Here is a 21,498-nt window from a genome sequence, read left to right on the forward strand (position 1 = left end):
AAAACTGACATTTTGTCCACCCCACTTTGAAAGTTTCACACGTGCTATCATTAGGGTTCGTACGTTGTCACTCCTGAGACAAAGGTCCAGTCATACTCGGTATGTATCGGTGCATTTGTAATTATGCCCCCGTATCGAATGATCGGGGGTATATTGTTTTTGGCCTGTCCGTCATTGTATGTGTGTGTGTGTGTGTCCCAAAACTTTAACCAAAACTTTAACCTTGGTCATAACTTTTGCAATATTGAAGATAGCAACTTGATATTTGGCATGCATGTGTATCTCATGGAGCTGCACATTTTGAGCGGCGAAAGGTCAAGGTCATCCTTCAAGGTCAAATATATGGCTTCAAAGCGGCGCAATAGGGGGCATTGTGTTTCTGACAAACACATCTCTTGTTTTATTTAAAGTATGAAGCTATTGAAAGTGTAAACCGATGCATATTAAACTATTTAAAAAAATGTGTGTAGTAGATTTGTATCGAGTGCATCCGGAAATTTCCCATACGACTATCGCTTTCATAAGACTGGACGCTCGATCCCAACCCACAAAGTCGTCTGTCCCATAACACCTGTTACTAAAAGATCCAGGGTCGTCACGCATAATTCCATGCTAGCCAGTCTTCTGGGGTGATGGTCATATCGGGTATTTACGGCGCCCTTGATGACAACTACACACACGTGTTAGCTGTTGTCTGGTGATATTGCGATATACAGGAGAAGACCTTCTGGTTAAAAGTGTCTATTATGAAGCACCTATTTCACTTCCCTCGGATGAACTGAACCGCTCCCGTAAAAGTCGAGTGCAGGCACCAGAGTGTTTCCGCAAGACCACGGATATCCGCTGTTTGCAAGGGAGGCTAATTTTGCAAGGGAGGCTAATGCGATAAGCATATTGTATACAACCGTTAAAAGTCGCATCCCCTGAAATGAGGCAATTACTGGTATACGGTTGGATCACGGGGCATTATTATTTGCAGTAATTTTCCGCTGAGAGGCGCTGAAAGTTTCTTTTATCTTCTTTTTTTAATATTACATGAAAAATCATGTTAAACACGTATAGATAACAATCCACATAGGGTACCGGTAACTATGCTTTCCGATAAAGCCGGAAAAATCCTTCAGTTCGCCTCTCCTTGTATTGTACCGGGCTTTGTAAGCCGTAAAAGTAGTATATGTTTAATACTTAGAGCCTTCGATACAATCGAGCTAAAATAAATAGGTTTAAACTAATGATATTGTGTATGTACACACTACTTACAATGTACACGCAATTCCTAGTTTATACCATTATTATGTCTGGGGTGGTATTCCAGAAACATCTTAAGTCATTTCTTAAATAATTTCACTTAAGTTCAAAATTACAATCTTTTGTATTTCATTACTAAATAAGGAAACACATGTTTTTTTGGTATTCCTTAAATAACATTGGCATAATGATGTTATTTAAATGTATATCGTGATGCCAATCTATTGCAATATGAAATGAAACACTTAAGAAAATTTCCCAATTTAAGGATAAGAATAAAATTTTACTTAAGATGCTTCTGGAATACGACCCCAGGTGTTATAACTATCGAGACACAAACTGAATTACTATATACTTCCTTTTACCTGTCACATAGTGCATAAGATATATTACAAAGGATATTATTAATTTTTGTTTCGTTTTGCATCTCATGTTCAATATCGTGTCTACCTAAAAGGATATACAAATAGACACCATATGTTCACGTGAAACTAAACGAGGAGAATGCACCGTTTTTACCCAATAGTCATGCCTTGGGTAAGCATGCAGCCCATTAATTATTGCAGAATCTCATATACGGATATTATACGGACATAGGAAAACATTGTGTTTGAGTTAAATCAAAGTAAATAAATCGCAATACAAACTGAAATGGACTTTAGTTCGTAATTGTGTTCCGCCGACTATGCGACATACCCTTTTTTACTTTACTTAAATACTTGTTAATGTTAAACACAAGTAATATTAAGTGGTTCTTAACAAAAAGAGTTTCAGATTTACAGCTACAATCTCACTATGATTACAATTTTCAGACAACATAAAACCAAAAATGTAACATTTGCTGGTTGCGTTTATAATAGACTCTTATGGGGAGATTGACTAATCCAGGATAAAAGTCAGACAGATACACGTCAAACCTAGGCTGGTGATAAAATATATGAGCCTCGCTCTGTGAAAAGGGGGTTCAATGTATATGCGTAAAGAGTCGTCCCAGATTAGCCAGTGCAGTAGGTACAGGCTGATCAGGGACGACACTTTCCGTCTAAACTAGATTTTTGCTAAAAAAAAAAATCTTTGAACAGAAAATATCATAAACGCGGAAAGTGTCGTCCCTGATGGGATTAGCCTTTGCGGACTGCACAGGCTAATCTGGGACGACACTTTACGCACATTCATTAAACCCGTTTTTCACAGAGAACGGCTCATACGGAGAGATACGCTGATCTGAGAGACCTGCGATTTATCCCGGGGATCAATCAAATACCCCAAAATCAATTACTAATCTTACGGTTCTATCCATATTACCAATGAATGTTCAATAATTTTGTCTTCAAATTGACGGCTCGTAAAACGTAGAGAGTCATCTTATTTCGCATGTGTATTTATTAGTGTTTCTAGAATGGTTTGAAGAACTTGTGCAATATTAAGTAAAAAGCGATGTATATGATCTGCGATGCACTATTTTATTTCCATGTTAAACCTCTTCAAAATACGGGTATTTTATTAAAAGAAGTATCCAATTGAGACAGTGATGGAATATCGTGCAATACTACGCATAAGATAAAAAGTAAGTAATTATAAAGAATGGGAATATAGTACGTACTTAACAAACAAAAAGGTCTACTTTTTGGAATTGTGAGCCGTATATATAGTTTACAATCAATACAGATACACGTTCTGTTCTGTTGTTTCTTGACTGCGAGTGGCCCGATAAGATTTGACAAATGTATTTATATCTTTAAATGCATATTATTCTTAATTATTTGGAAGATGTTAAAACAGAACATTTCTTTAACAAAAACTGCAATACACTGTATATATTTAAGCTAACACAACTGGTAAAGAAAGAAAGAAATCTGTCAAACTAGATTGTTTAAGAATTGGGACAATGACAGAATATGTTGCGTAACATGAAGTTTAACTATGTTTAGGCCTTATCGTTGATTCCATCGTAATTTATCCATTACTATTAGAAACCAACAGCAACGACACAGTGCTGTGAGTTTATTAGTACATGTATTAAAATATCGCGGTTTATTAAATAATTTAAGCAGTACACATGGTTGAACCAGCCTAAAGCGTATTCCTATGGAAATAAATAAGGTCATTGTATGTACTTTATAAAAGTATAATCTACATATTACAATTTCATAATATTAAGCAATACGGTGTGGTATTTTGCTCATGTGTGAATTATTATATACACTATGAATATAAAATAAGAATAAAACAACTTGCGAAAACTACGAATTTGCTATACAGATAATGAACAAGTGCACTGTATTAATATAAGGTTTCTATGTATGGTATATACCGGTACATTTAAACCCCTTCAAGATTGTCTGTATGTTATGCCGGTTCCGTTCCTTACGATCAATTTTCATAAAATTGGGTACAGGCAAACAACTCACTGGAAACATAAATTATTTCATTTGACAAGATTAACTTTCGGATAATCCGGATTTCCACGGTTATCATGAACGCGGTGCCTTTCAGGGTGCCGCTGTGAGACTGCGCATCCATGCGTTTAATATAAGCGCCATTAATCTCAAATAAAGTAATATAAGCCGATTAAAACTAGAAACCAGAAATGTCCCCTCAATAAGGAGTCAAGTAGAGTTTGAAGTGTTCTTCAAGTACTCGCATGGGGATATGTTCTTATTGCCTATACAGTATGCAAGTTTTTCGGTCTCTATTAAACACTTTTAAATAAGAAACCAAGATGTCAAATCCATCCATGTCGCTTAAGAAAAAACTAAAATGTTTTCTTGTTTGCTTTGTTTCCTTTTTCATGAGGTTTCGTGTTCTATCGATGCAAGCCCTCTTCTACCTCGAAATTCTTAAATATAAATAACATTTTTTTATTATTGTAGGTAATTCAAAACAGCCTCACTTCGACTAATTGTCCCATAGGTTGACAGAAACATTTGAATTGATACAATTCATCTCGTTTTAATCGTCGTTGAAACCGTACATAAAGCGGCATTGACAGAATAACTGGCCTATTTTCATTGCACCGCATCCATAACAGCAGTTTGTTGAACAGCATTTTTATCACATCCAATTTATTTTGAACCAGTTTATTTTATAACCAATAGAAAATACACCGCGTGAGATGTGAAACAAACGTGGTACAACAAAGAGACAGCTGAGACCATTGGGAGACTACAGCGCATTTGAAATTCTTGGGATATGAAGTTAACACGTTACCATTAGAACACTTATCTTACATCGTTTAAACCACAGTATAACCTTTGTCCCTCGTGGGATATTAAACCAGCAATTTACAATTGATTCTCCAGAAGACCATGCAGTGGCGGATTAGCGCCGTGGAAACACATAGGCAGCGAAGCCTTTGAGGACAACGCCCCAGGTCCCTAGTCGGCATCGGGCCTACTAAAACGCCAGTGCCCAGTCACAGTCACTCGTTGAAAACAGTAAAACAAAACGGTTTTGAAAATAATCAAATATTGCCACGTAAAACAATGACAAGCCTTTAATCTCAATGTTACATTTATATTAAATAATTTGCTTTGTCAAGTCATTAGATTTATTTGAATAAGTTAACAAACTTTATTTCGTCACGGTCTCATGGGGCCCCTAAAAGTCTCGGGGCCCATAGGCAGCTGTCTACACTGCCTAATGGGTAATCCGGGACTGATACCATGAATCTGAGATCAGTGGGATATGAAACCAGTGTGTTGCCAACATACCATGTATCTTAGACCATTTTGACTGAATCAAGTTATCAAAAGACCACGTGCATGTAACCCTTGTGATATTAAACCGGTTTGTTGCCAACACACCACGTACATGTGATCCGTGTGATATTAAACCAGTGTGTTGCCAACACACCACGTAAATGTGATCCATGTGATATACAAACAGTGTGTTTCCAACAAACCGCCTACATGTGACACGGGATATGAAATCAGTTTGTTGCAAACTCCACGTACATATGATCCGTGTGATATTAAACCAGTGTGTTGCCAACACACCACGTACATGTGATCCGTTTGATATTGTTGCCAATACACCACGGACATGTGAAACCAGTGTGTTGCCAACTCACCACGAACATGTGATCCGTGGGGGAGGAAACCAGTGTGTTTCCAGCACACCAGGTACCTGTGATCTGTGTTATATGAAACCAGTGTGTTGCCAACATACCACGTTTATGTCATCCGTGTGATATGAAATCAGTGTGTTGCCAATATACCACGTTTATGCGATCCGTGTGATATGAAACCAGTGTATTGCCAACACACCACGTATATATGATCCGTGTGATATGAAACCAGTGTGCTGCAAACACACCACGTACATGTGATCTGTGTGATATGAAACCAGTGTGTTGCCAACACACCACGTACATGTGATACGTGTAATAAGAAACCAGTGTGTGCCAACACACCATGTACATGTGATCTAAGTGATATTGTTGCCAACACACCACGTACACGTGATCTGTGTGATATGAAAGCAGTGTTTCCAACACACCTGCCAACACACCACGTACATGTGATACGTGTAATATGAAACAAGTGTGTTGCCAACACACCACGTATTTGAAACCAGTGTATTGCCAACACACCACGTACATGTGATGCGTATTATATGAAACCAGTGAGTCACATACACACCACGCATATGTGATTCGTGATCGTATGAATACTGTGATATGAAACCAGTGTATTGCCAACACACCAAGTACATGTGATGCGCATGATATGAAACTAGTGTGTCACATACACACCACGTATATGTGATTCATGATCGTGTGATATGAAACCAGTGTGTTGTTAACACACCACGTATATGTGATCCGTGTGATATGTAATCAGTGTATTGTTAACACACCACGTATATGTGATCCGTGTGATATGAAACCAGTGTATTGTTAACACACCACGTATATGTGATACGTGTGATATGAAACCAGTGTATTGTTAACACACCACGTATATGTGATCCGTGTGATATAAAACCAGTGTATTGCTAACACACCACGTATATGTGATCCATGTGATATGAAACCAGTGTATTGTTTACACACCACGTATATGTGATCCGTGTGATATGAAGCCAGTGTGTTGCCAACACACCTGCCAACACACCACGTACATGTGATCCGTGGAATATGACACCAAAGTGTTGCCAACACACCAAGTACATGTGACCCTTGTGATATGAAACCAGTGTATTGCCAACACAACACGTGCATGCGATCCGTGGAATATGAAACCAGTGTGTGTCCAACACACCACGTACATGTGATCCGGGTGATATGAAACCAGTGTGTTTCCAACACACCACGTACATGTGATCCGGGTGATATGAAACCAGTGTGTTGCCAACACACCACGTACATGTGACCCGTACGATATAAAACCAGTGTGTTGTCAACACACCACGTACATGCGATCCGCATGATTTGCAACCAGTGTGTTTCCAACACACCACGTACATGTGATCTGTGGGATATGAAAAAAGTGTGTTGCCAACACACCAAGTACATGTGATCCGTGTTTTATTAAACCAATGTGTTGCCAACACACCCAGTACATGTGATCCGTGTTTTATGAAACCAATGTGTTGCCAACACTCCACGTTCATATGACACTTGTGATATGATATCAGTGTGTTGCTAACAAACCACCTTCGTGTGACACGGGATATGAAATCAGTTTGTTGAAAACACCACGCACATGTGACACTTGTGCTATGAAACCAATGTGTTGCCAACACACCACGTACATGTGATCCGTGTGATACAAAACCAGTGTGTTGCCAACACACCATGTACATGTGACCCTTGTGACATGAAACCAGTGTGTTGCCAACACACCACGTACATTTGATCCGTGTGATACGAAACCAGTGTGTAACCAACATACCATGTACATGTGATCCGTGTAACATGAAGTCAGTGTGTTGCCAACACACCACGAATCTAAGACCCCTGGGATGTGAAACCAGTGTGTTACCATTAGACAACGTAGATGCGACCCGCAGGATAAACAACCAGTGTATTACATCTGCTCTAGATATTTAAGATATCTGATAAGAAGCCATTGAGCTTCCAGAAACGTGCGTTACTACTGAGTCTATAACCTAAGAAAAACAATTTTAAAAATCGTTTACTTATATAAACTACAAAAAAACTGTCGGGCCATATTAATACTCAAATCCGGATGAATAACAAGAAAACATTTTGTCGATGGATTATTGGAAATGTAAACTCTTGGATTAAAACGATTAGGAGTGCAACAAAACTCAACAATTACAGTGCTTTGTGACCGGAATTTCAACTTATACGATCTTGCACATTTTTGTCAGGATATTTTAAACGACAAGTTCGATAAGTCATGTCTTGACCCGTGGCGAAGTGCTTAGTTGCGGTAATAAGAAAATTAGAAAAAGCACGTATTTTTTTTTTAAATCAATTGAAAGCTATTTTTTTACGAAATTTCCCTCCATACTGAAATTGTACCAATGCTTACTAAGACTTCAAGAATGCACATTTACACTCACTTTGAATGCAATATTCTTTCTATTACCGAAAGGGAAACAAAACGCGCGTCGTTGCATCATTCAACGAAATATTTAACTTCCAATATCTTATGCATAAATTGTACGTTATAATATATAATGTTTAAAACAGGGCTTCTAACTCAAAATGTGCCAACATCGATCTTCCGTAAAAATAAAATAAAGATCTATACTATAGAAACATGTTTTAACTAAATTTTAAAGCATCACGACTCTGCAAACAACAGAAATCAAGAATAAAAAATGGAATATTAGAATTAATACGTATTACATAATGCTATATTGTATCTTTAGTATTCAAAATATTGCAGAAGAATGGGGCTATTCTACAATTGCAAAATATTTTTTTTAAAGAAAGTTCTGTCAAAAATGTTATTTATTGCAAATACTTACGAATTTAAGTCAGAAAGTATTCAACTTTTGTGTATTTCGAAAAAGAAAACATATTCTATGATGTAATTACGTTGTCCCATAATACGTTTAAATACCATCATTACGACAACAAAAACAGATTATATTATTTACGTACATAAGTGATTATATTAATAACGCTTTTGTTTGTTTGGTCTTTTGGCCAATGGACACTATTTTACGACTACGCGGAGATTAGTTGATCTATGCCAATCGGCAGCTTGTTCATTAAGCGCGTTGTTTGTCGCAATGTACCACTGAATGCGCATAATTATACAGGACAATATTAGTCGCCAGTGTAGCTATGCATGAAAGTTGCTATGTATTGAAAAACTGGATGGAAATTAATAGAAAGGTTCGGGCGGTTCATGTTAAATTTTCAATAGCTTATTGTTTATATTTCAGAACATCAGTTTTGTTACCGTCAGTAATTACAGTACCGTATTCGGAATCTCATATTAAAATTTATACAAAAGGATGTTGAAAATACAAAATTGAGGTAAAATATTTTTCGCAAAATGTATGACCGTGAAAAAATGTACTTGTATGTTGAAATGCGAAACATGTGTACTATTACTTAATCAGCAGTGCTCTCTGGAAAGGGGTTTTAATGCAAGTGCGTGAAGTGTTGTCCCAGATTAACCTGTGCAGTCCGCACAGGCTAATCAGGGAGGACACTTTCCGCCTAACCTGATTTTTTGCTAAGAAGAGACTCACTGTAAACGAAAAATATGATACCAGTGGAAAGTGTCGTCCCTGATTAGCCTGTGCGGACTGCACAGGCTAATCTGGGACGGCACTATACGCACATGCATTACACCCCTTTTTCACATAGCATGGCTCAAATATATTACAAAGAATTGGCATTTCGCGGTTCATAGCTTCTGTGTTTGCATTTCGTTTCCTTGTTAAACTCTGAAATACAGGCCTTGTATTTTGTTACATCATCGCAGTAGCACCATATATTGCAATCGCGACTGCACGGTTTCGAACATTTGTTTTCGGGCCAAATTATTGACTATTGTTCGGTTGACTTTGTGCTGAGACGATTTTGCAATAATACTATTATTTTAGTTATTAATTCTGTTATAAGTACGAGGAAAATAACCGTATTGTGAGCTGTCCGCACTGCTTCTATAATTGTAATGCTTGTCCGTCTCTGTCATTCATATGTGCCTCGCTCTAAGAAATTGGACTTAAACTCTCTCAGTGCTGGAACCGAAGTTTAAAGGTTTTTGCAAACAGTTTGGATCAAGATCAGATGCCACAAAACGTGGCGTCTGATCTTGATCCAAACTGTTTGCTATTCTGATAGTATTCTTTGAAAAAAAATCGAAGAAAATGCTAATTTCAGAATTCAGCAGACAACATTTTAGCAGACGACAAATTTCCCAGCATGCAAAGGGTTAATCCAAGTGCGTAAATTATTGCCCCAGATTAGCCCGTGGAGTCCGCACGAGCTTATCAGGGACACACTTTAAGATTTTATCATATTTTTCGTTTGAAGGACTTGACGAAAATCCAGTTTCGGCGAAAAGTGTTCTCCGTGAGAAGCCTCCGCGGGTTGCACAGGCTCATCTGGGACGACACTCTATACATGTACATGTACATGTGACCCTTGTGACATGAAACCAGTGTGTTGCCAACACACCACGTACATTTGATCCGTGTGATACGAAACCAGTGTGTAACCAACATACCATGTACATGTGATCCGTGTAACATGAAGTCAGTGTGTTGCCAACACACCACGAATCTAAGACCCCTGGGATGTGAAACCAGTGTGTTACCATTAGACAACGTAGATGCGACCCGCAGGATAAACAACCAGTGTATTACATCTGCTCTAGATATTTAAGATATCTGATAAGAAGCCATTGAGCTTCCAGAAACGTGCGTTACTACTGAGTCTATAACCTAAGAAAAACAATTTTAAAAATCGTTTACTTATATAAACTACAAAAAAACTGTCGGGCCATATTAATACTCAAATCCGGATGAATAACAAGAAAACATTTTGTCGATGGATTATTGGAAATGTAAACTCTTGGATTAAAACGATTAGGAGTGCAACAAAACTCAACAATTACAGTGCTTTGTGACCGGAATTTCAACTTATACGATCTTGCACATTTTTGTCAGGATATTTTAAACGACAAGTTCGATAAGTCATGTCTTGACCCGTGGCGAAGTGCTTAGTTGCGGTAATAAGAAAATTAGAAAAAGCACGTATTTTTTTTTAAAATCAATTAAAAGCTATTTTTTTTACGAAATTTCCCTCCATACTGAAATTGTACCAATGCTTACTAAGACTTCAAGAATGCACATTTACACTCACTTTGAATGCAATATTCTTTCTATTACCGAAAGGGAAACAAAACGCGCGTCGTTGCATCATTCAACGAAATATTTAACTTCCAATATCTTATGCATAAATTGTACGTTATAATATATAATGTTTAAAACAGGGCTTCTAACTCAAAATGTGCCAACATTGATCTTCCGTAAAAATAAAATAAAGATCTATACTATAGAAACATGTTTTAACTAAATTTTAAAGCATCACGACTCTGCAAACAACAGAAATCAAGAATAAAAAATGGAATATTAGAATTAATACGTATTACATAATGCTATATTGTATCTTTAGTATTCAAAATATTGCAGAAGAATGGGGCTATTCTACAATTGCAAAATATTTTTTTTAAAGAAAGTTCTGTCAAAAATGTTATTTATTGCAAATACTTACGAATTTAAGTCAGAAAGTATTCAACTTTTGTGTATTTCGAAAAAGAAAACATATTCTATGATGTAATTACGTTGTCCCATAATACGTTTATGCTTAAAAGCTAATAAATGTTGTTGTTGTTGTTGTTGTTGTTTAAATACCATCATTACGACAACAAAAACAGATTATATCATTTACGTACATAAGTGATTATATTAATAACGCTTTTGTTTGTTTGGTCTTTTGGCCAATGGACACTATTTTACGACTACGCGGAGATTAGTTGATCTATGCCAATCGGCAGCTTGTTCATTAAGCGCGTTGTTTGTCGCAATGTACCACTGAATGCGCATAATTATACAGGACAATATTAGTCGCCAGTGTAGCTATGCATGAAAGTTGCTATGTATTGAAAAACTGGATGGAAATTAACAGAAAGGTTCGGGCGGTTCATGTTAAATTTTCAATAGCTTATTGTTTATATTTCAGAACATCAGTTTTGTTACCGTCAGTAATTACAGTACCGTATTCGGAATCTCATATTAAAATTTATACAAAAGGATGTTGAAAATACAAAATTGAGGTAAAATATTTTTTGCAAAATGTATGACCGTGAAAAAATGTACTTGTATGTTGAAATGCGAAACATGTGTACTATTACTTAATCAGCAGTGCTCTCTGGAAAGGGGTTTTAATGCAAGTGCGTGAAGTGTTGTCCCAGATTAACCTGTGCAGTCCGCACAGGCTAATCAGGGAGGACACTTTCCGCCTAACCTGATTTTTTGCTAAGAAGAGACTCACTGTAAACGAAAAATATGATACCAGTGGAAAGTGTCGTCCCTGATTAGCCTGTGCGGACTGCACAGGCTAATCTGGGACGGCACTATACGCACATGCATTACACCCCTTTTTCACATAGCATGGCTCAAATATATTACAAAGAATTGGCATTTCGCGGTTCATAGCTTCTGTGTTTGCATTTCGTTTCCTTGTTAAACTCTGAAATACAGGCCTTGTATTTTGTTACATCATCGCAGTAGCACCATATATTGCAATCGCGACTGCACGGTTTCGAACATTTGTTTTCGGGCCAAATTATTGACTATTGTTCGGTTGACTTTGTGCTGAGACGATTTTGCAATAATACTATTATTTTAGTTATTAATTCTGTTATAAGTACGAGGAAAATAACCGTATTGTGAGCTGTCCGCACTGCTTCTATAATTGTAATGCTTGTCCGTCTCTGTCATTCATATGTGCCTCGCTCTAAGAAATTGGACTTAAACTCTCTCAGTGCTGGAACCGAAGTTTAAAGGTTTTTGCAAACAGTTTGGATCAAGATCAGATGCCACAAAACGTGGCGTCTGATCTTGATTCAAACTGTTTGCTATTCTGATAGTATTCTTTGAAAAAAAATCGAAGAAAATGCTAATTTCAGAATTCAGCAGACAACATTTTAGCAGACGACAAATTTCCCAGCATGCAAAGGGTTAATCCAAGTGCGTAAATTATTGCCCCATATTAGCCCGTGGAGTCCGCACGAGCTTATCAGGGACACACTTTAAGATTTTATCATATTTTTCGTTTGAAGGACTTGACGAAAATCCAGTTTCGGCGAAAAGTGTTCTCCGTGAGAAGCCTCCGCGGGTTGCACAGGCTCATCTGGGACGACACTCTACGCACATGCCCGTTTTCTCAGAGCGCTATTTATGTATATTTCAGGACATCACGTGCTAATATCACGCAGACATGGGTAAAAATAAAACGGGTGCCGAGGGCTGCCAGGAAAAGACAAACGGACAGCAAAAGTGGAAGAAAATCAAAAAAGTTTCTGACAGCGTCGCAGCTCTTAAACCCGCGGCACGCGTATCACAAACTCCCCATCTGAAGAAAAAACGGTCTGCAAGTTTGGTCTCCGAAACATCCGAGATACTTTTGCACCCGTACCGCCTCAACAGGAACAATTCGCTTGCGTTTTTAGGCGATGCTTTGTTGCTCGGTACAATAAAGTCAGAGGATTCCAAACATGTTACGCATGAGGATGAAAGTCATTTGACTCGAGGCGAGGACCTTAAGACATTTGGAAAAACACAAGACAATAATCATAAGAAAGGCCCCAGATTAAAGGAAAAGCGACGTTCCTTGGCAGCGATCTACACCCAAAAGGTTTGTGAATTAATTGTCAATATTTTCCGCACTACGTACGAAATTGAATAAAACGGTTTTAGGAAAGCGCAAAACACGCGCTTATACGTGTTTGGTGTTGCTACATGTGTCTCAACGATTGTTATGGTACAAAACATAAGAATCCCCCGTCCTCAAATTAGCTAAAGAAACTTCAGCGTACAGTTTATATAGTATTGAAAGTAGCGCCAGTCGAAAATCATTAAAAGAGACATTTAAAGTTATGGTAGCCAGAACTATCCTCAATTATGAACCGTAATGCGTCCTTAGACTGGAGCAATACTTGCACAGCCAACTGGTATATTCCTAAGGGAGGTAACAACTGCGCGTTTGGTAAAAACTCGCCACCCTTGATTTTCCATTTCGTTATTACCTCCACTGGTTCATACAGAGCGCATACATATGTTCAAATAAAAGTATTGTTATTAAGGTTTAAATCTCATTACCTTTATTAAAAACGCTACTTCAATATAAAAACAAAACAAAACCCAGTTAACATATTGAAAACGTGCATATTTTATTCAAAAAAATATATACAGTTAAATGTAATTCATCAACTTATTGCTACGGTGAACTTTAACTTTCGTGCAAGAGAGTACCGGTACATGCTCGTTATTATTGTTATGGGTTTATTATTACACAAATAATACATTTTCTCTTTTTCATCGAGGTCTGTTATTATGTTCAAATGCTCGTATTCATTGTTTTTAACTATGAACGTATACCATTATACCGTATTTAAAACTTTACTACTTTCAAACAGTGTTATAATATCATACATTATTTTTCCCATGTATGCCTAGTGGACTCTTCCATTTTTCTCAAGTGGATCAATTTATTTCAAAAATAAGGGATGTCTTGTATATTTATTTCTATATTTAGAAGATTTCTTACAGAAATTCCTTTAAGCAAACAGCGCAGACCCAGATGAGACGCCGCATCATGCGGAGTCTCCTCTGGGTCTACGCTGTTTGCCAAGGCCTTTTTTCTAGACGCTAGGCATAAATGGGTTAAACAATACTGCATGTAAAATATTAATAACTTGACTGTTTGATTTTTTTAAATTCTATTGCATCATATTAAAAACTTTGCTACTTACACATTTTCTTTTACTTGTATACCTTATTTGTAACTTCAATAATTAAAATATTAATTAACTGCTTTACCTTATTTCTTACTTGACTAAATTTACTGAATGAAATAATGTTATATTACTAATATACGGTACCTTATTTTAACCTGTACATTCAATGATCAAACATGCAAAGTAGCGTGTTGCCAAAGAAACAAGTGAAGGAATGATATCAGTGCACACATTATTAACGTGATTTATTATCATTGCAATTGAATCAAGTTATCTAAATGCACTTTATCGCATCCCTGGAAACTTAGATTTTTCAACTTTACAATAAATACCGAAATACTCTAAAGCAGCGAAAATTGTTTGCGATTGAATTTGTAAGGCTTTATTTTATTATTTCACTATTTGAACGATCAAGGGTTACTTGACGATGTTTACTATAGTGCCAAGGCTCAACTTTCTCAATGAAAACATGGGCTTTAATTATTTTGTAGATGATATATTTATCAGGGAGTAGTGAATGGGCATTAATATTGATCTCCATACAAAGGAATTCTTCAAAGAGTTATGAATATTTGTATAGGGGTGTGTGGGTAAGTTTCTATTAAGGAAGGATGTACACGTGTGGAGTGTGACATGGATTTTGTGCCATAAAATTATGGACTATTGTTGCTTGGTGTTTTCACTGTGTAACCTTGAGTGAATGTGTGTGTTTTTTTTTCTCTGTTCGCTTCTTTTTTGAATAAATTCAAAGAACGGTAAATATACAAACAAAAATCATATCATTATTTAGGATTGAAAAATAAAATAACACGTATATAATCGCCAATCTTTTAAGTGATTGCAATACAGTGCGCTAGAAAACAAATGCATAACTAAGCATGAATATATCAATCCGTACATTTGAGAACGAAGATTTGTGAACCTAGTTCGGAAATCAAAGTAAAATATAAAGGGATATCATATCGTACACACTGTTCCCCAGTAACCGATGTTAAGATTCACCGTTCCATAATAGACACTTCACACATATACACTCAATTAATCACTCGTTTATCGTATCAATACATTGATTGCTTCGTCAATTGTGATTCTTTAGAGACACAAACTCGCGTGGTTTTGTTTGGCATATTTTTTAAATTTGTTTGAGTAAACATGTTTTTATCAAATGTAAAATATAGAAACGTCGTTGAAAAATGACTAAAAAAATAACCGTTTTAGTATTTTGTGGCAGTAAAAGCTTTTCCCAATTTTGTATATAGGCTGATAAATTCGTACGATGGACATTTTTGCCCGTCACAAATATATGTGTCTTATTAAACCATCGATAAAACTGACAATGGTAGAAAATAAAAGATGTAACAAAATATTTCGCCGCTACGTTACAAAGGTTGGAAATAAAATCGACGTTTACTACATATTATGCATACGTATATTGTTTCGCGAACATTACCATGACTTCATATGTGTCTTTTTCTGATAAAACTGTGCATAATGCATGCTCGTAAAGTGTGTCGTCCAAGATTAGCCTGTGCAGTCCACACAGGCTAATCAGGGACGACATTTTCCGCTTTTACTAGATTTTAGGAAAAAGGGAGCTTCCTTTAAACGAAAAATACCATTAAAGCGGAAAGTTTCGTCCCTGATTAGCCTGTGCAGACTGCAGATACTAATATGGGACGACACTTTCCGCACATGCATTTTGCCCAATTTTCACAGAACAAGACACATATGAAGTCATGGTAATGTTCGCGAAACAATATACGTATGCATAATATGTAGCAGACGGCGATTTTATTTCCGACCTTTGTAATGTAGCGGCGAAATAATTTTTACATCTTTTATTTTCTATCACTGTCAGTTTTATCGATGGTTTAATAACGGATGCATTTTCACTGATCTATTGGTTTGTGAATGGGGATATAAACTGGTGCATGTATAATATTGCTGTTTATCATTTGATTTACATCTACTAAATATAATTCATATATAACAACATTTGTAGGGATTTTTTATTATTTTACCGTTGGACTTTGTCGGATGGTAAGAGATATGACACTTAAAATGTGCATTAAATAAATATAATAAACATGTTCAAAACAATTAACATACTTTAATTTATTTGATTGATCAAACGAAGCCGGTAGTTTTATGCATTGATCAAGTTCTTTTAAACCATTTTTACGATTCACATCAAAGTGTTGACTTTGCCGAAGTGAAGGATGCACGAAAAATTGGTTTTCATCAAAGGAGTTTGGAAGTTCGTGGAATTTGAGGTGAGACGAACTATCGTTATGTTTACACTTAAATTTGTAGTTTACACTTACAATCTTAGTTTACACTGGTATTCAAAGTGTACTCTTACATTCGTAGTTTACACTAACATTCGTAGTTTACATTTACATTCGTAGTTTTAACATATAACATATAAAGTTATATATATATATATATGTTGGTGTAAACGGAATTTATTACTGTATACGTCTAAAGAAATGACATTTCTTTGCCCACAAATAATGAAATGAAGTCGAGTTGACGTGTACTTGTTGGTTCACAAGGTAACGAAAGGAACCCAGCGGCCGTAGCTATAATTGGCATTCACCACCGTATCTCGCTCGCAAAGTCTCAAGTGAGCCAAAAACATTTTGTAAGGTTCGATGGAGGTCGATAGGGCATTTTTTTCAGATTTCGCCATTTTCTACCGGTAATATAGATTTGCTCACAACAACTCACAGTACACGATCTCTCTCAACTACCTATATCAATGACCTCCACATAACATGATCACTCCAGTACATGATCTCTACACTACCCTAAGTACATGCTCTCTACACTTCCCACAACACGTGATCTCTACACTTCCCGCAACACACGATCTCTACACTCCCCACAACACATGATCTCTACACTTCCCACAACACATGATCTCTACACTTCCCACAACACATGATCTCTACACTTCCCACAACACATGATCTCTACACTTCCCACAACACACGATCTCTACACTTCCCACAACACACGATCTCTACACTCCCCACAACGCATGATCTCTACACTTCCCACAACACATGATCTCTACACTTCCCACAACACACGATCTCTACACTTCCCACAACACATGATCTCTACACTCCCCACAACACATGATCTCTACACTCCCCACAACACACGATCTCTACACTCCCCACAACACAAGATCTCTACACTCCCCACATCACACGATCTCTCAACTCCCGACAACACATGATCTCTACACTTCCCACAACACATGATCTCTACACTTCCCACAACACATGATCTCTACACTTCCCACAACACATGATCTCTACACTTCCCACAACACATGATCTCTACACTTCCCACAACACATGATCTCTACACTTCCCACAACACATGATCTCTACACTTCCCACAACACATGATCTCTTCACTCCCCAAAACACACGATCTATACACTCCAAAAAGTACGTGATCTCCACACTTCCCGCAACACACGGTCGCTACACTTCCCACAACACATGATCTCTACACTCCCCACAACACATGATCTCTACACTCACCACAACACACGATCTCTACACTCCCAACAGCACATGATCTCTACACTCTTCACAACACACGATCTCTACAATCCCCACAACACATGATCTCTACACTCTCCGCAACACACGATCTCTACACTTCCCACAACACATGATCTCTACACTTCCCACAATACACGATCTCTACACTCCCCACAACACATGATCTCTACACTTCCCACAACACATGATCTCTACACTTCCCACAACACCTGATCTCTACACTTCCCAAAACACACGATCTCTACTCTCCCCACAACAAACGATCTCTACACTCCCCACAACACATGATCTCTACACTTCCCACAACACATGATCTGTACACTTCCCACAACACATGATCTCTACACTTCCCACAACACCTGATCTCTACACTTCCCAAAACACACGATCTCTACTCTCCCCACAACAAACGATCTCTACACTCCCCACAACACATGATCTCTACACTTCCCACAACACATGATCTGTACACTTCCCGCAACACACGATCTCAACACTTCCCACAACACATGATCTCTACACTTTCCACAACACAAGATCTCTACACTCCCCACAACACATGATCTCTACACTTTCCACAACACAAGATCTCTACACTCCCCACAACACATGATCACTACACTCCCCATAACACATGATCTCTACACTTCCCACAACACATGATCTGTACACTTCCCACAACACATGATCTCTACACTTCCCACAACACCTGATCTCTACACTTCCCAAAACACACGATCTCTACTCTCCCTACAACAAACGATCTCTACACTCCCCACAACACATGATCTCTACACTTCCCACAACACATGATCTGTACACTTCCCGCAACACACGATCTCAACACTTCTCACAACACATGCTCTCTACACTTTCCACAACACACGATCTCTACACTCCCCACAACACATGATCACTACACTTCCCACAACACATGATCACTACACTTCCCACAACACATGATCTCTACACTTCCCACAACACCTGATCTCTACACTTCCCAAAACACACGATCTCTACTCTCTCCACAACAAACGATCTCTACACTCCCCACAACACATGATCTCTACACTTCCCACAACACATGATCTGTACACTTCCCACAACACATGATCTCTACACTTCCCACAACACCTGATCTCTACACTTCCCAAAACACACGATCTCTACTCTCCCCACAACAAACGATCTCTACACTCCCCACAACACATGATCTCTACACTTCCCACAACACATGATCTGTACACTTCCCGCAACACACGATCTCAACACTTCCCACAACACATGATTTCTACACTTTCCACAACACAAGATCTCTACACTCCCCACAACACATGATCACTACACTCCCCACAACACATGATCTCTACACTTCCCACAACACATGATCTCTACACTTCCCACAACACATGATCTCTACACTTCCCACAACACCTGATCTCTACACTTCCCAAAACACACGATCTCTACTCTCCCCACAACAAACGATCTCTACACTCCCCACAACACATGATCTCTACACTTCCCACAACACATGATCTGTACACTTCCCGCAACACAAGATCTCAACACTTCCCACAACACATGATCTCTACACTTTCCACAACACACGATCTCTACACTCACCACAACACACGATCTCTACACTCACCACAACACATGATCACTACACTTCCCACAACACATGATCACTACACTTCCCACAACACATGATCTCTACACTTCCCACAACACATGATCTCTACACTTTCCACAACACATGATCTCTACACTTCCCACAACACATGATCTCTACACTTCCCACAACACATGATCTCTACACTTCCCACAACACACGATCTCAACACTTCCCACAACACACGATCTCAACACTTCCCACAACACATGATCTCTACACTTTCCACAACACATGATCACTACACTTCCCGCAACACACGATCTCTACACTTCCCACAACACATGATCTCTACACTTCCCACAACACATGATCTCTACACTCCCTACAACACACGATCTCTACACTTCCCACAACACATGATCTTTACACTCCTTACAACACACGATCTCTACACTTCCCACAACGCATGATCTCTACACTCCCCACAACACATGATCTCTACACTCACTACAACACACGATCTCTACACTTCCCACAACACATGATCTCTACACTTCCCACAACACATGATCTCTACACTTCCCACAACACATGATCTATACACTTCCCACAACACATGATCTCTACACTTCCCTCAAACACATGATCTCTACACTTTCCACAACACAGGATCTCTACACTTTCCACAACACATGATCACTACACTTTCCGCAACACACGATCTCTACACTTCCCACAACACACGATTTGTACACTTCCCACAACACATGCTCTTTACACTTCCCACAACACACGATCTCTACACTTCCCACAACACATGATCTCTACACTTTCCACAACACATGATCACTACACTTCCCGCAACACACGATCTCTACACTTCCCACAACACATGATCTCTACACTTCCCACAAAACATGGTCTCTACACTCCCTACAATACACGATCTCTACACTTCCCACAACACATGATCTCTACACTCCTTACAACACACGATCTCTACACTTCCCACAACACATGATCTCTACACTCCCCACAACACATGATCTCTACACTCACTACAACACACGATCTCTACACTTCCCACAACACATGATCTCTACACTTCCCACAACACATGATCTCTACACTTCCCACAACACATGATCTATACACTTCCCACAACACATGATCTCTACACTTCCCACAACACATGATCTCTACACTTTCCACAACACAGGATCTCTACACTTTCCACAACACACGATCTCTACACTTTCCGCAACACACGATTTGTACACTTCCCACAACACATGCTCTCTACACTTCCCACAACACACGATCTCTACACTCCCCACAACACATGATCTCTACACTTCCCACAACACACCATCACTACACTCCCCACAACACATGATCTCTACATTCCACACAACACATGATCTCTACACTACCCACAACACCTGATCTCTACACTTTCCACAACACCTGATCTCTACACTTTCCACAACACATGATCTCTACACTTCCTAAAGCACACGATCTCCCACTACCCACAGTCCATAAGCCCTCTTATACCAAACAGTACATGAACACACAAAAATAAAAAAATATCTTTCAGATAAAACATATTTTTTATATACATGTAGCATATATGCATAAGCGTGTGAATGTTCGTGATATAAATGAGTCATACATGTATACGTGTAAGATTTTCTATTGGAAAATGCGTACGAAAAAGTCACAAACGTGCTTGATCATATAAATATTGTAAAGCACCACGCGTAACAAACATTTGGAAAGTTATTCAATAGATTACCAATAAGTGTCAAGACGTTATACACTTTTGATTTCTTAACGAGTGTTTATGACACTCGATCCTTGCTGACATTTTCGTTTCGTTATTATGGCGCGTAGCTCAGTAGCGCACGTGCTCGTTTACTCCTTCGAGTTAACTTTAAAAATATAAAAATAAAACACAAAACGAAAGGAATTTCAAAAACTGGAATAAATGTCAAGGCCTAAAGTAGTAGGGTAATTTTAATGTCATTCATTAATCTACTTACAGTTTATTTAACCCATTTATGGCTAGCGTCTAGAAAAACGGCCT

At 38.1% G+C, this 21,498-nt stretch overlaps 1 protein-coding gene across 1 annotated transcript in view; it reads left to right on the plus strand.

The window, feature by feature from the left end:
* The first annotated feature begins 16,388 nt into the window (after positions 1-16,388).
* LOC127848266 (uncharacterized) overlaps positions 16,389-21,498 on the plus strand; it is a 39,476-nt gene continuing 34,366 nt past the window's right edge. Inside the window, exon 1 of the mRNA XM_052380631.1 lies at positions 16,389-16,480. Coding sequence (XP_052236591.1) covers positions 16,427-16,480 — 54 coding nt within the window. The 5' untranslated portion in view covers positions 16,389-16,426. The remainder of the gene's footprint in view (positions 16,481-21,498) is intronic.

This window comes from Dreissena polymorpha, chromosome 10 (assembly GCF_020536995.1).
Source record: "Dreissena polymorpha isolate Duluth1 chromosome 10, UMN_Dpol_1.0, whole genome shotgun sequence".
Classification (NCBI taxonomy): Eukaryota; Metazoa; Mollusca; class Bivalvia; order Myida; family Dreissenidae; genus Dreissena; species Dreissena polymorpha.